Below are 16,865 nucleotides of genomic sequence, written 5' to 3'. Positions count from 1 at the left end.
ATAGAAATGCTCTAGTTTTGCATGTGTTTATATAGTCTGTCTGGTCTTTGGTATTTGTGGTTAACTTCTTGGCACTATGGAAAATGCTTTGCATCTTTTTTGATGCATGAACAGACTTCACTTCAAACACTAACATTTTGCCGTAAGAAAATAAACGTATTACACTCAACCTTTCTTTGTACTCCTCTTCAATATAACAATGGGGTTTGGTTGTTTGTGCAAAATGTAATTTTGGGCTATACCATACACATCACAAAACTGTACATATTATTATAATTTGGGATCAATAAAGTATATCTTATCTAATTCCTCTATTTTAAGTGGGCTGTTGGTTTAGTTTATTCTGATAAAAACGAAATGTTCTGTAAGCCTTACTTTTAGTATAGCACCCATCTCATCTCATAATAGTTTAATGTTTAGTAGGTGGGGCAAAATGTAATTCTTAACTCAAGGTCCTCCTACCAGTTTTTTCATGGGCCTATAACTGCTTCTCGTGGTCATATAATTGATTATGTAATTCATTGTAATAATGATTAATGGTAAGATACTTACTGAGATCTAAGTACAGTAATAACATTTTTTTTTTAAATAATGTTATCTTTTTTAATATATATTTATAAAGCCTTTCCTTCTTTGTTAACTGGATATAAATAAAGGGAAAATGTAAGTAAAAGTAATAAAGTATTGCACAGTGTAAACATATTTTATTATATTTCCGATCTCTCATCTAATTTGTCCGTTTCGGTGCAAAAGGGCGGGACAATGTACGCTATTGGTTACCACCCAAAATAATCTCTGCCTGTTGGGTAATTCAGACGTCACTCGGGGAATGCTCTGGTTCTCCCTTCCTGTGTTACCGCCCTTGGGCTGAGAGAGAAATCAAGCACTGGAGACATCGCTTTCATTGGGAAGACTGGCGATATTTGGAGATATTTTAGTTAGGTCCCATTAGCCTCAGGTAAGAAAATAAATACTTCTGGGGGTTAGAGTTAGTATGTGAATTCAGCGAACTTGCTAGCCGTACTGTTCAACATACTGTCACTTGTGCTGGTTTAGCTAAACGGCTATCAACTTGAGTCCACTGTTAGCCTGTTAGCTGCTACATGTCATAGGGCTGTTTCGCCTGGTGTTACTGCATCCGACTCAAATGTAGCTAAGTTACCAAACTATAGTCAAATAAACTGCTTAACAGTTAACGTGTGTTGTATTTTACCTGGCAATGTTAATCACTATCAACACGCTTACTGTGAGTGTTGTAATCATAAACATGTCAAGATCGAGTTAGCTAACACCGTTACGATGTGTCCACAAGAGATGGATGAAACCATTATTGTATATTAGTTAGGGCTATTAACTTACCACCAAAGAAATACATTGACGTGAATATAATATTAGTTGTGCGGTATGACATGTTGGTGCTATGCAGTATAAAGTATCCTCGAATTATCTGCTAGTTCTTGTTTTGTTGTGTAATACTGTGCCAAATTGTAAGAACAATATAAGAAAAATGCGTCTCAGCCCCTCCCTGTCCGCCTGACTGCGTTGACAGCCAGGACATCAATACCTCGATTGTCTGTTTTACTAAGACAAGAGTTTCAGTGTTTTTTAAGGACGTAGTTTTGGTGGGGTGACTCACACCAGTGTGGACGGTGAGGTAAAAGGATGTGGCTTTAGCAGCAGTTCTTCTTGTTTTATAGGTGCAAGGTCTTTGTACATGTGTCACTGAGTACACAGTGACATTCTTTGTGTAGAAGCTAATATGGATGTGTATTTGTGAGTTCACAAAGGTAGACTTATTGTAAGTCGCTTTGGATAAAAGCGTCAGCTAAATGCAATGTAATGTAGTTTGACCAGCAGGGCTCAATGGTGAATGAAGGGTGTGGTCCAAGTCTTAAGGCTGCGGTCCCACGAGGACGAATTTGGTCGTTTGCGTTACTGTTTAGTGTCATATAGACCGTTCGGCCACACGAGGACGACCGAAAATGGCACTAAACGACTGAGGAAACGACAACGGGTCCCAAGGTGGATAGAAATGCATACGCCACTCTCTGGGGGGTCAAACAGCTCCGTGTGTGCGCCCTATACGGACATTTTCAGATCACTGATAGTGATTGCGCAATAGCCCCGCCTCTCCCCACCTATTCTGCTCACCTCCGCTTACCCCGCGCCAGTGCTGAAGTGTTTCGCCACCAACAACAACAACAATGGCGGATCGCAGAGTTGCTATCGTGCTCCGGACGCTATTGACCATGCTACAGTTGTTTGTGCAACATCTACAGCAATAATGATGAGGCAATAGCCCCGCCTCTCCCCACCTCTGCTGCTCACCCCCACGTCAAAGTAAACTGCACCCTGAATTCAGATTATTTATCTTTCTCTCGCGAGTGAAGTCTAATCTGACAGGACGGAGACACGCAGCTCTGCTCACCTGCAGCTCCTCCCGCTGCAGCAAAACACACACTTCAAGTCAGATCATCACCCTTAGCTATTTTAATTACCTCTCAAACTCCATAAACTAGTTATAAATATGTTTATTTTTACAGTCGGCCGGGTCACTGATTACTGGATGAGCTGCTGCATGAGACAGACACTGGCGCTGTCCGAAGAGAGGGAGGAAAAAGAGAGGCTCCGTGTATTTTATCATTATATTATATAGAGTCGTTATTCATTTGTTTTAAAGCTCAATAAATAACAAAGAAGACCTTTGACCGGCACTTTTATAATTTTGTCCGGAAGATTTCAACTTTAATACACGCTGACTGGCGAAAAACTCTGCCCGGTTCCCTCGGCCCCCACCGCGGAGAATAAACAGAAGGGCAACCATGACAACCTTCTTCTTCGCTGCTTTTGTGGAGGAAGTTACAGCGCCACGTAGAGGCTCCTGCATATGTACTGCAGCTTCTCCAGCGGTTGGAGCTAAACGGAGCGGTCTCGTGTGGGCAGACACTATCCGGATAATTATTGCATGTGGACGGAAGCCGTTTGCGATTGCGTTTGCGTTAATCCTATGCGTTTAGCCGTTTTCGTCCTCGTGGGGCCGCAGCCTTAAGGAGGACGTCTGCTTTTGGAAGCCTGAAGCTAGGTTGCCCTGCTGAAGGGGTGCAGCAGGTAACTGAGGAATGTCCTAGTGACTGCTGAGATGGCATTTGTGTTGATACTGCCAGTGCCTCCAACACCACGCTCTGCACTGCAGTATTGCAGATAAACAGGCTCATCACACAGGATTTGGTTTCCTGCTTACCTTTCACTCTGTGAGTGAAACCTGGCTATGGGTGCGTTGCAAGGCTTTTATTTGTCATACGTACATAGCTATAGTGTAGTTATGTCGATGACAATCTTAGGTCACAGGCGCCACCAACAGTGCAACACAATACAACTGAAAAATAGTGCAAGTAAACACAAAATAAATAGTGAAATAGTGCAATAAGAGTACAAGTGATTGGAATATGATATATTAGATGCATAATTTGTAAGTTGCAGCCAGATGAATGTTATGGATGTTCTACAGTCACAGTAGCGATTAACATCTGTCTTTACATTTTGTACAAAGGCGTAAAAAGGGGTCACTGTTCGTGGACAGCATCATTCATAGTCAAACCAGGGCAAAACCTTCTCAAGATGAGAGTCAAGGCACAACTTGAAATGTGTTCTCATTATGTATTAATTAATGGTGTGTGTCTGGAGTGTGTCATTGAAACGGTGTAGTTTGCTAATAGTGTGTGTTTGTTTGAGAAACACCCCACTTCCTGTCTGGCCCTTGTACACAAGTTGGAGGGATACAACATGCTTAAGTGAATGAACTACATGAATGATTGTTGTTTTATTTTTCTGACATGTGTTTATATTACCACACGTAAAATACAAAAATGTCCATTGATATGTAAACACATGTACTTTCAGTGACACCTATATGTTCTTATTGTTTTTACTTGTTCATTTATTATAGTGAACGGCATGATTAGACCCTCTGTTGCTATATTTCTCTCTCCATGTGTTCTCTATCATTTCTGACACTTCCAGGCACCTCAGGGGGAGGATGATTAAAAGGATTGAGGAGAACTGAGTTACAACAGGGAGGAGAGATGGAATGGTAGAGAATTAAAGTAGGTAGGTGGTAGGAGGAAGTGCAGACTCTTGTCTCATGGGTAGCAGAGCTGGGCTATTCTAACTATAGTCTTTTTGTGGGTTGACTGGGCAATGCTCTATAATAATATAATAATAACCAGTTAGGGCTTCCTGTACATCTCTGATCTGCGAGTAATTTTTCCTACGGCTTCTTCCTCAGGGATCTAAAACTGGCAACCTGGATATTGGTAGCAAAAGCTATACTTGATGGAGATAAATGTCGTATGTCTTTTTCCTCTTTTAATTTAATAAATAGGGTTACATAATATAATAAAAAATATGGATATATTGTGATTATGATAGATCATGCAATAAAGAATAATTTATTAAAGTGTACTCACTTTGGCTTGATGCTGGTTTCATTATAAAACCCAATACTCATTGAATAAAACACTTTATATTTCTTCCGACATTCTTTTATTGAGCCAAATTAAACTCAATACCAATAGAAACATAATTATATAAATATTTTGAAGTTTCGTTTTTTACGATAGTCTCTTACAAACTAATGCACTTGCATTCTTTAGCTATGTGTTAATCACGAAAATGTACATCACAATGAGGATTACAAAAACAAAATCATAGGCCTATTCTGTGACCTTATTTCTTAATGAACATTGCCAATACTTTGCCCAGGAAAGAAACATATTTTGATTCATACTCATAGTTTAACTTTATAACAGGCTATGCTCAATCAAGGACACAATTGCAGTTTATTTGTTCTTTATGCAGACAAACAGTAGATGAGATTTTTCTGTAAAGGCTTGATTTAACTTTGTAAATGGGATCATGCATCTTAAAGTGTTGCTTAAATTAGCCAGGTTGCAATCCTTATTAAAATGTTTATGTTATCCAAACAGTACCTGAGTGAACTGGTCAGTTTATGTAAGTGAAAGGTGAGTGTATTATTGGCTCAGAGCCATCTGTTGTTGTCCTGAAGGATTAGCTGAGAAGGAGAAAGGAATCAATCAGACCGGACTAATGGATCCTCTCAGTGTCTCCACAGCAGCCTCAGCCCACCCATAGCCATCATTACCCCTGTCTGCATGCTCCATTACTCTTCTGTGTGCATGCTCGAATGTACTGGACCTTACTGTTAAAGGTGAATTTGAAATGCATCGAGTAGTTATGTCAGGGAAGTGGAAAGTAGGATAAGATGGTTAACGGTGTTACTTTGAGCTGACCTTGTCATAAGAGCATTATGTGCATGTGTGTCATCTAACACTTGTCCCAGACTGCCATCAGCAGAGTTGTCATCTCATTGTGCCCTCTGCTCAATATGAGGTTAAGTTACATACACATTTGGCCAAAGAAGTCATACTCAAACTTCTGCTTTTCCTATGTTCTCAGTGGCTAGCAAAGGAAAATGTCATCGCTTTCAGATAATTAAAGTAGTCTCCCTGGGTTGTCCCTGTCGCTGGAACATCTGAGTGTTGATTATGAAAGATGATCAAAACTCCTTCTTTCCAAATCATGCGAGCAAAGGCTTTGAATGACGTCATGCTAACCGATCCCTGGCACTGTTCCACGATCACAGTACAGAAGACTGCTTTTGTGGACGCAGAAGTATTGTCATGTGTTTCGCATTCATGGGATACGTTTGATCCATCAAATATAATGCTCAGTTAAAAAGTTATTTTCACATTTTTATTCCATTCAGATTCAGAAGCACCATTAGCTTAGCTACATTGCTTCTTAAATGGCTGCTCTCCTTCCTCCCAGTTGTGCTGTGCTTACTGTACTGTACTGACTCTCTATCTCATTACATTACTGGTGGAACATTTGGGTGACATTATTATTGTTGCACATTATATCATAAGGTTTGATTAAAGTAATCAGCACTGACATTTGAGCCCAGCTTCATCTGCTGGCTCTCAGGCTGGCAATTGCCCCTGCTATGACTCTCATAACCATTTCAGAAATATATGTGTGTAGCTGCTGCTGCAGTGGTCTAATGGAGGAGATGAGGGGAAGAATTAGAGGCTGGATTGTGGAGCAGTGAACAGTTCAGCGACAGACTCTCAGGGAATTCCTCTGAACTCAGAAAAGAAACCACTCGGGCAGCTCCGGGGAAATGGCACTGAAAGTTGAAAGAATCCTTGGAAGCACAGGTTATTTTTTCTGCTGTTACAGAGTGTAAAGATGTTGCTGTATTTCTCACTAGACGTGAATAGGAGGTGTATGTAGTTACACGTAGTCACTTTGGATTAGAGTGTCGACTAACTGAAATGTAAAACAAAGCTTTGTCTTTCTTAAAAGAAGTGTTTATTTTTGCCTTGATTATATTTGGGACAGTGTAGCCTAAGATGAAGTGTGTGTAAAGTGAAGCGTGTGTGTGATTGGGAATAAAACCATCTGTGGAGTCATGAGATCATTGAGTGTTGGGGCTGTGGCGTGGGAGAGGGAGCTGGAGCCTCCTCATTTTGTTTGACGGGGTGCACACTGAATCTCTCACTGTTCCACTTATCTCAGCTTTATTTAATCTTAACTTATCTACTTACAGTTTACTCCACGAAGCCCTGACCCACGTAGGATAAGCTTCTTCTGTTAAGTTGTTAATGTTTTCCAAAGTACCACAAAGTTGTTGCTGATTCCCGTGGGAGTGGTCTGATGATTTTCTGAGCCTGAGAAAGTTCTTCTGTGTGTGTGTGTGTGTGTGTGTGTGTGTGTGTGTGTGTGTGTGTGTGTGTGTGTGTGTGTGTGTGTGTGTGTGTGTGTGTGTGTGTGTGTGTGTGTGTGTGTGTGTGTGTGTGTGTGTGTGTGTGTGTGTGTGTGTGTGTGTGTGTGTGTGTGTGTGTGTGTGTGTGTGTGTGTGTGTGTGTGTGTGTTGCATCATTGCAAGGCTCCATTACCCAACCCAGCTGCTGATCGACTATTGTTTCACAGGGAGGAGATCAACATTTCTCTCTGTTTGGATATAATTAGGTTACATTGTTTAAATTAGCTAAATGAAGCACATTTTAAGCCCCACCATCATGAATGTGTATGTGTGTGTTGGTCTACAGGTAGCCTCGCCCTGGTCCGGAGCAGTGAGCTCGAGAGGAAACATTGTGGCTGTGGTCTGCTGTTCAGTGTTGCAAAGCAAGATTTAGCCCGCACCATGGCGTTGTCATTCAAGAAGGACCTGGAAAAGTACAAGGATCTCGACGAAGATGAGATCCTCAACAACCTGTCGGCGGAGGAGCTCAAACAGCTGGAGACGGCCCTCGAGGAGATGGACCCTGAGGTCTGGACACAGTGAGGGGGACTCTTTAGTGGGAGGGAGTTCTGTGGCAAAGGGAATCATGGGAAATGTATGCAGTCAAAATATATTTGTAATTCATTTTCTCAAATAAGGTACACAGACATACCCCAGTTTTCTTAACAGATACACCTAGTTGTACCTGGTACAAACTAGTTTAGGCCGGTTGAGTGTAGTGAGCCGTAGAAAGTGGACATTGGTGAGTAGCTAGAAATGGTAATGGGAATAAGTCCATCAACATACACATTATATCACATCATCACAGTTTCATTGAACATCACATCTTCAAATCGAGGGTGGATTTCTCCTCTGCACACGTCCCTGTCCCCAGCCTCTATGCGGGAAACATCTCTCCGCTGCAGCAGCTCTGTCCGCAGGCTGCCAAGTGTTTGTAGAGTAGAGCTAAAGAGAGTATAATGAAATCCCCCCAGACGCCTGGGCGTTTTATTTAAATTCCATCTAAGCCGAGTGAAATAAACCACCCCTCATGGCCCACAGGAAACAGTCAGCTATAGTGGGAACATATTAATAAAAAGTAGTTTCACAGAAAAAAGCTCTGAAGTTTTCCCACATCTTCCCCCAAGTTTCGACTAACCTAAATAATTACTTTTTTATTATTTTATAATGTTTGCTATAAGGTTTGAGTTATACTACTACTGACATGAGCTGAATTGGGCAGCATAGTTGCAATTCACAGTGTTAACAATGAATGTAATTGCAACAATGGATATTTTCTATTCATATTGAAGACATACAGATACATAAACAGCTTAAAAACCCACATTTTACATTTACCCATTACCCAATTAGAAAGCTGTTTATATGGTCTATGGTCTATATTGAAGTCTTCATCCGGTGACGGGTCTAATATGTGTCCTTGTCTCCTCTCCTCAGAATGCTCTTCTCCCAGCGGGCATGCGTCAGAAGGACCAGACGACCAAGCAAGAGACAGGAACTTTCAGCAGGGATGGCCTTCTCAAATACCTGGAGAAGGAAGCCATGGAGTACAAGGACCGAGACGATGTAGTGTCCTTCACTGGGGAGAGGAAAGGTGTGTTTCCCAACAAGAATATTGACAGTTTTGCAAGCTTCCCATGACAAGAAATCAAGAGTCAAAACGTTTTGTAACGTGTTTTCTTTATATTAACATTTCATTTATTAAACAAAACAAATTCCACTAGCGATGCCATACGTTGTTACATTGTGCAACTCTCATCAACATCACTAGTGCGGTGCTTTCACATGTTAGTGATGTGTTTCTCAGGGGATGAGGAGTGTGTCGGTTTGTGTGTGGGTCTGTATCAGAGGTTCAGACACACAGCTGTAATTACTGTTCTGCTGTCTATGCAGGTATTTGTAATGCATGTCTGCTCTTATGCAACACACAGCAGTGTGGGGGAGGTGAGCTTGTACCAGGGGATAGGAGGTAAAGAGTGTCAAAGGAGGAGGCAACGTTAGCATTCAATGTCTTGAATCCACTGTTCACTTAGTTGTTTAGTTTCTCGAGATGAGTAAACGGTGACTTGATGACTTTTTCTCCAACATAACTATGCAATTCTGAGCCTTGAGGCTTATTTTACTGGGAGGGATTCTTTAAGTGTCCACTGTGCGGCTGTATTACTCAGCACCCAAGGAAGTGCAGTGTTAAGCGCGAGCTCTTGAGATCTAAGGGGGAAATGTGTTAAAAGCGTGTTCTGTGCACACTCTGTTGTGAATTGAGTGAAGACCAGTTATTAACTCTAACCCCACCTAGCATGCTGGGGAGAGCTCACCCTGGCTCAATGCTTGTTTGAGCTAAACCATCCTTATGCTCTGCTGGGCGATGCAGCTTTGTCATGCTACTGTAGATGTACTGCTCTGGACCCAAGGAAGCGCAGTGTCAATGTAAAGTTGTTTGGCAGATAATCAGAACTCGAAGCCAAGCTATTGGCACAGCACTAATCTTTATATTAGAGCAGTGGTTGTATGTGTTACTCACAGTTATATACCAAGGCTATTTAGCAAGCCCTTAGCATTGACATTGAAGGAGGTTAAAGACAAGGCCTTGAATGTGGGATGAGGGAATTCCTTTGTCAGAGGACTCCTGAGTTTGTAATGGACAAAATGTTCCTTTTTAAAAACGGAATAAACCTGATATTCTTGAGAGAAACCAGGTCTGGTCTAACTGGTATTCAGACCAACGTTTAGTCATCTAGTCACTTGATAGAAGAGGGAAAAGGAGGTGTTAAATATTTTTTAGCATAGAGAGTGTAGCAACATTATACATGTTTGTCCAGAGGATTTCCTTTCCTTTCTTTCTTTCCTTGTCTTTGTTGGGATCTCCAAAGATCTTAACCCTACTCCCTTTACAGAGAAGAAAAATGGAGCTGACATCTTACCCCTGACCCAACCCTGGTCTGTTAGAAATTATACTCCGGATGTGTTTGAATGTGTGTGTGTGTGTGCGCGCGCATGATTGTGTGTGCGCCAGATGACAACATGGAAAACAAATCACTGTGGTGGTTCTGTGGAATGCAGCTCTTCCCCTTGTTAAACTCACCCCCTGCTGATAAATAATGTGGTCATGAGTGTGTGTGTGTGTGTGTGTGTGTGTGTGTGTGTGTGTGTGTGTGTGTGTGTGTCTCCTCTTAGTAACACACACATTATTCAGAGGAAGAACTGCCTGCTTAAATCCCTCTGCAGCCTTTTAACCACCCTATTATACGAGTCACTTCTTACTATGTGCTAGAATCCATTGTTTTGTCTTTCTAATTGACATGTGTGTTCTGCTTGGATGGGGATTGGTGAATGAATGCTTGTGATTGTATTTTCCAGTGGTTGAGGTTTAAGTTGACATTATCATCATGCGTCAGCGTAAAGGAATATAACTTGTTACACGTAATTAAAGCGTTCAGGGAAGGCTTCTGTTCAAGTCTGATAAACATCTTGTTTGTTGAGGTTACAGTGGAGGGTGTGGCTGGTTGACCAATGACAACACAGAGCAGCTCTATCACACGCCTCCAGTATACAGGTTTTTTTTAATAAATTGCTTTCACATTAAAAGCATTTGCCATGTGTAACAGGGACGTGGTACTGCAAATGACATCTGCTAAAGATGTACTAAATGTTAAGTTAATAGGGTTGTTCTGGTTGATTACATCATATTTAATTTGTTTGGCATATTTATCTGTGATTTAAAGAAACTTATTTGGACTACTGTTTGTTTTAACCTTCCACAAACAGAACGATTCAACAGACACATCTCCCTTGCTCCATTCAAACAGTTGTTTCTGTGCAAAGAAGGCTTGTTCTCCTTTGTTATATTTCTGTATATCACTTAGCTAATCAATTAGCATCTAAAATGTAATCCTAATCCAATAAAATCATTTTCAAAAACAGACCCAAATCGTAATCGACTGGAATTATCATTTAGGTATTGTACTGTTGTCTTGCATTAAAAACAACATTAGAGTACTGCTTTCAGCATGCGATGTATTATGATGATGTATTATGATGTGTTATGTGTTCTTCTTTTGTGAATAGCAGCGATTAATGCACGACTTGTCACAATCTGTTGCCTGACTGAATATAATCTCTAGTGTCGAGCAGACACTGCGTTATTGTCTTGCCTTGTTTGGTCTATTTAGTTTGTTTACTCCATGATATACTCTCATGTGGGATCAATACAAGTGACAGGACTTTAGGCCCGTCTGTCTCTTGGCTCCGTCTTCTCAGCACTGCCTCTAAATGTCTCTCCAGAGGGACTGGCACAGGAGGCGGCCCGATGACTGTATTTTACTGTTCTCTGGCCCTCAGGAAGTGCCAGAGCCCCCATTTGGGACCAGTATGAACAATTTGACTAGCTTGACTGACTTGGAGGGATGGAAGGGGGGGGGGCTGCCTGTTCTTGGGGTGTTTTTGTGTAAGGAGACGGGCAGATTGGAGCAAATGGCACCCACTGCATGGTCTCTCAGTGTGTGTTGCTCCAGCAGTGCGGTTCAGATTAGACTCTCTTCATTGTTCCATGACTTCCTTCGCTCTTTCCGTTTCTTGCCTCAGATAGGTTACCATGGTGATGCCAAATTTGTGAGACAGTTCTGCCAGACTGAGTTCTGCCGGTCTGAATGTTGTGTGAAATAGCAGGAGGCCCAGTCTTATTTAAATGGCACATGTTGTTGTTCAGACTTCAGAAACATTTTCATTATTAACTTGGCCTAAACAAAAATCTTCAATTGATTATTTTTTTCTTCATTCCATAACATTGGGTAGGTTTAATGTTTTGAAACACTGACCGAATGTGTCAAAGGTATCTACTACCTTATCTAAGTAACTGAAAGCTTGATTTAAGTAAACTAGCCGAGGCATGTGCATTGGAGAGGGAACGCTTGCTTGGTGTCAATTCCAAACGTATGTGTGTTTATAATCATACAGTTGCTTGATCTGGGCATGTTTGGACACACGCAGACAGCACTTGGCAGTCTTGCAAACGTGTGACTGGCTCAAGGCAAGAGGATAGCAATGTATGTAGAACAATGTGTCACATTATTAAAAAGTGAACAGTTTTATATAAATGTGACGTTGTGTAACTTCTCAAAGAGCCTGACGCTGCCTGCATCATGTACTCATTTCATCCGTCTGTGTTGAAGTCTCTGTAATTGATTGCCCGCCCATGTTTATGAGGGCTGACTCACTCACCATCTTTTCCCTCCTAGGTAAAGTATTCATTCCTAAGCAGAGACCAATAGAAACACGCCAGGAGGAAATCACAACCCTCGATCCAGAATTAGAGGAAGCCCTGTCCAGCGCCACAGACACGGAACTGTGTGATCTAGCAGGTAAGAAGAAACACCTTTGAGAGAGCTTAGTAGTCATTGTGAAAGGGCCTGTTGAGCCTGGTCTCTGACTGTCCTTCCCAGGCCTCCTTCCTTTACTGTTGGTGTTGATAGGGGAATAAAAGGGCTAACTGAGCAAAATAAAACCTCTTCTCTGCTATGGCCTCTAGATTGAGTTACTTTTCATTCACTGAACACGTGCTTACACTGATTTCTGCCCACGGCTGCTGACTTGTTTCACAGCGATACTGGGTGTTCATACGCTGGTCACCAGTAGTCAGACGTATGATGGGACCTCATCTAAAGAGGGTTACAACAGTAAGTACAGTCATTGAATATAACTGTTTATTCAAAGCATGTAGCATGTTAACCTGACCTCTGCCTGGGTGTCTCTAGATGTGATCAAAGGGGAGAAGATGACCCCAGTATTTGATGAGCCTCCCAATCCCACTAATGTTGACGAAACTCTGCAGAGGATAAAAAGCAATGACAGCTCCTTGACAGAGGTCAACCTCAACAACATTAAGGTAAGCAGAAACTCATGCTATCAGTGTCTATATGCTTATCTATCTTTGGACCGATGACAGCGTTTCTTTGTTGCTTTTCCAGAACATCCCGATTCCAACACTGAAGGAATTTGCCAAAGCCATGGAGAAGAACACGAGCGTCAAGAAGTTCAGCCTGGCAGCAACGCGGAGTAACGACCCAGTCGCTGTGGTGAGGGAGAGCTGCGTGTGGGCTGTTAATATGTCTGTGGACACCTGACAACTCCATATTTACATATTTCCTCCTTCCTCTTCCTCCCCCGCAGGTGTTCAGTGACATGCTGCGAGAGAACAAGACGTTGCGGAGTTTGAACTTGGAGTCTAACTTCATCACCGGGGCCGGGATGCAGAGTTTAGTTGATGCGTTGCGAGACAACGACACACTCACAGAGATCAAGATAGACAACCAGGTACCAGATGCTTTGTGAACACACACACACACACACACACACACACACACACACACACACACACACACACACACACACACACACACACACACACACACACACACACACACACACACACACACACACACACACACACACACACACACACACACACACACACACACACACACACACACACACACACACACACACACACACACACACACACACACACACACACATACACACATATAAGCACACTAGGATCGGAAAGGAGGGCTATATATTATTTTTAAATAAAGTAGTCATACAGCCTAAATAAGTTGAAATTGTTTGTCATGCAGCGTACATTGGAAGAAAATGTCAAACAACACAAAGCAGTGATTTAAAAAAAAGAAAGAAAATAAATGATTGATAGTTTCCAGAAGAGGATAGGTAAAGGAAGCTTGAAAACAACTTAAATCAAAAGTTTACAAAATCACCTAAAACGCTTTTTGTGTATTGATGAAGCTTTGTTTAAAAAACATAACTCGACCTTATGTATGGACCAGGTGTTACTCCTAATCGATTATAAACCAAAGTGGCTCTGACTGATAATCAGACTTCTGTATTTGTTTGTGTTTCAGAGGCAGCAGCTGGGTACTACTGTAGAGATGGAGATGGCTAAAATGTTGGAACAAAACAACACCGTAGTGAAGTTTGGCTACCGCTTCAACCAGCAAGGACCTCGCTCCAGAGCTGCTGCAGCTATGACCAAGAACAATGACCTGGGTATGACTCACCTGACACACACACACACACACACAGACAGACAGACAGACAGACAGACAGACAGACAGACAGACAGACAGACAGACAGACAGACATTTCCCATGATGTCATCTTCCACCTGGTATATCTGTCTTTGGGAGAATGAGTCAACAGTTCCCTGGCACCTGTATCTACAATGTTATTCTTTCTGACAAGACGTCAGTCCTCAGTGACGGCCTCTGCTCTCTTTTAGCTCCTCATCCTGTCAGAGTCGCTCAGGTAGCTCAGGTCTGATGCATGGGTGTGACTGCAAGTGTGTCATTGCATCGCAGTGTTTGAATGAATTAACAAAGTATGGAGACTGACACGGTGTTATCACACAGCTTCACCTCACTTCCTGTTTCCTGCACACACTGACACATGCTGTTGATATGGATCTAAACTTTGACCGCATAGCTCATCAGGACTCACTGATTGTTTTCATGATAACTAACAGGCCTGTGTAGGTTGAAGGTTGTGCAGCATGTCTGTTGATTTCTATAGTATTTACTCTGTCAATCAATTGATTTTGTGGAAATAAATCTATTATTTCCTGCTCTTTTTCATTCTTCTTCTCCTCTGTAGTACGCAAGAAGCGAGTGGAAGCAGACGTGTAGGGACGGAGCTGTCTCCCAGCCAATCCTGATGTTTCATCTCACCATGTGGAATAATTTCAGCCAATGCCCTGGTCTCATCTCACTGTGTGGAAACTTAAGTCTTGTGCCAAATAGTAGGGCAAGGCATGCTCAACCCGAACATACATCTGAGAAGAAGGGAACTAACTGGAATTGCCCTATCCCATTTAAATGTTCATACTTATGTTTATTATTGTTATGTTGTTATTGAAGGTGTAAATCTGATTAGCTTTTAGTCATTCCATTTCAGCTGCTCCTTTCTTCTTCTTTTTGTTTTTTGAGCCTTTATGCGATTTGTCCAGACTTTTTAATTGTTTTTTTCTTTCCTTTTATACTACTCTATAATCATTGTGGAGTAATCATGAAATTGACCAAGTAACAGAGAAACAATTACACCTTTTGTCAAAAAACAATAACATTAAGAGTCCTGTATCCTCTACTATGATAGTTTGAGGCCTAAGCTACAAGTATATTACCCGTATTAGACCAACAAAGTGTGTCATTAGAAAGACTTAAGCATCAGGAAGTGACGTGACAAAGTCAGACACACAGCTACTGCAAACCTTATCCGACTGTACAGCTGTACGATAACATAAGGTATCATGAGGTAACATAAGTCACCATGGGGGTGTAGTCGATTGGAGTTGTTGGTCCATCGCCTTTATCCGGCTGGTGTGTGTAACGGTTAGGCCTCAGAACAGCTGATGGCTCACCCCCTTACATGAATTTAATACTGTACGTATCAATGCTTAATGTTTTATAATACTTAATGGTTTCATTATAGCTTAAGATCTTATCTTCATACTGTTCAAATTCCTTAAATGTCCTTAACATGAAATACAACTAGGTGTACTGTGAAAAGAACAGGATGCTAACTTCTGCCTGCTCTTACAAAGGATGCTGTAACATTGGGTTTCTCTTATGCTTAACCATGCCAAAGACTTGTTGGTTAGTATCACTACGGTAACGGTTATTGGTTTTGGCTTTGTCAGCGACAGTCACTTCCTCGCAGTACACACAAGGGAAACAACAATTATCTACACATTGTTTAGATCACATCATGCCATTACATTTTTATTTATTTTCATGTTGTTGGCCATTTATAGCACAATTTTCAGCAAGTAGTTCACTGAGATGTGAGGAGGAGTCTGCGAACACAGGCTGCGGCTACTTGTGAACTATTTCTCCTCGATCTTAAATTTCACTTTCCCTCGTTCACACTTCCCTTGGCTCTCAGCAGTAGCATGTAATTCCTTATGTAACAGATAACAACATGCTATGTGTGCCTCAAACTGAACTTCCTGAGGTACACTCACCTGCTTGAGAGGAGATTAACAGGACTAATTCAGGATTACTTGAAACTTGTATATACTGTGTGTAATAGGAACAATATGCTGGCATGAACATCACATCATGTTTCTGTCGACCACAAATGTTACTTCATCTTAACAGCCTCACATTCCTTGGAAAATAATTTTGGGTTTTATATCTGTGTACTTCTTACCTGCTCATATCTGTTCGTATTTTCTTCTTGGACCTTTTTTGTTTTTACATTACTGTGCTGTGATGGTGGACAGTCAGCTTAAGTGGAAAACTGCTTCTTTGCCTGGGCTTGTTAAAAGTGGTCTGTGATTCATAATATGTATATTATTAATTGTAAAATGCCATCTCAAATTCAAAGTGCACACACTCACACAGGTTTTTATGTGTGTACCACTTAGATCCACACAACTCGTTTTTTTACTTTAAATTTCAACTCTAGATGTTGACTCAATATAAAGAAAATGTACTATTATAAACCCACAGGACTGGTCAAAAAGCACTGCTGAATATAAGATATCCTCAACAATAAATGTTTTTACATACTCTTATGTGCCATTGTGTTAATTAATTTCTTAATAAATCTTTAAAATGTATTCATACAGCAGTTAATATTAAACCAGTTGCATAGCTTTTATTCTAGAAAATAAATCTACGTTCCTTACAATTTGTTTCTCTTTTCCTCTTTTCCAAAACGTCCTTAGCTTTGTCCTTCATCTTGTTGGTTTCGATGGAGTTTCCTCCGTTGTCATGGAGACGCTCAGTTGTTGACAAAGGGGCGAACTGCATTTGCTGATTAAAGCCACCAAAACAGGCTGGAAGCTGTGCAGGATTTTAAGTCTGAGAAATAGTGCGAAGATAACATTTTAATAACTAACACAACAAGATAACATTTTAATGTCAAATGAGAATTTCCAAGGTCAATAATGAACCTTAAATTTCCACTTAATTGTTTATATATTTTACATATTTATATGTAGAAAGAGATAGATGGTGGTAATGCTGAAATG

General features: G+C 41.2%; 1 protein-coding gene across 1 annotated transcript; it reads left to right on the top strand.

Moving 5' to 3' along the window:
• Positions 1-827: 827 nt before the first annotated feature.
• On the top strand, positions 828-16,403 carry tmod2 (tropomodulin 2). Its single transcript, XM_034108058.2, has 10 exons — positions 828-958; positions 7,131-7,351; positions 8,261-8,417; positions 12,058-12,180; positions 12,421-12,495; positions 12,574-12,704; positions 12,787-12,894; positions 12,989-13,132; positions 13,738-13,882; positions 14,486-16,403. Exons 2-10 carry the CDS (start codon positions 7,226-7,228, stop codon positions 14,515-14,517), a joined length of 1,041 nt encoding a protein of 346 aa, XP_033963949.1. The 5' UTR covers positions 828-958; positions 7,131-7,225; the 3' UTR covers positions 14,518-16,403.
• The last annotated feature ends 462 nt before the right edge of the window (positions 16,404-16,865 follow it).

The sequence above is a fragment of the Pseudochaenichthys georgianus genome, chromosome 3 (genome assembly GCF_902827115.2).
Source record: "Pseudochaenichthys georgianus chromosome 3, fPseGeo1.2, whole genome shotgun sequence".
NCBI classification, from domain to species: domain Eukaryota; kingdom Metazoa; phylum Chordata; class Actinopteri; order Perciformes; family Channichthyidae; genus Pseudochaenichthys; species Pseudochaenichthys georgianus.
The sequence above is the reverse complement of the archived record's forward strand: the minus strand, read 5'-3'. Positions and strand labels throughout refer to the sequence as shown.

Excerpts from the sequence above, each read along its gene's own strand:
- tmod2 (XM_034108058.2), top strand. The coding sequence starts at position 7,226 with ATGGCGTTGTCATTCAAGAAGGACCTGGAAAAGTACAAGGATCTCGAC. Across the intron at positions 7,352-8,260 it reads TCGAGGAGATGGACCCTGAG|AATGCTCTTCTCCCAGCGGG; the intron begins GTCTGGACACAG and ends TCCTCTCCTCAG. Across the intron at positions 13,883-14,485 it reads GACCAAGAACAATGACCTGG|TACGCAAGAAGCGAGTGGAA; the intron begins GTATGACTCACC and ends TCTCCTCTGTAG.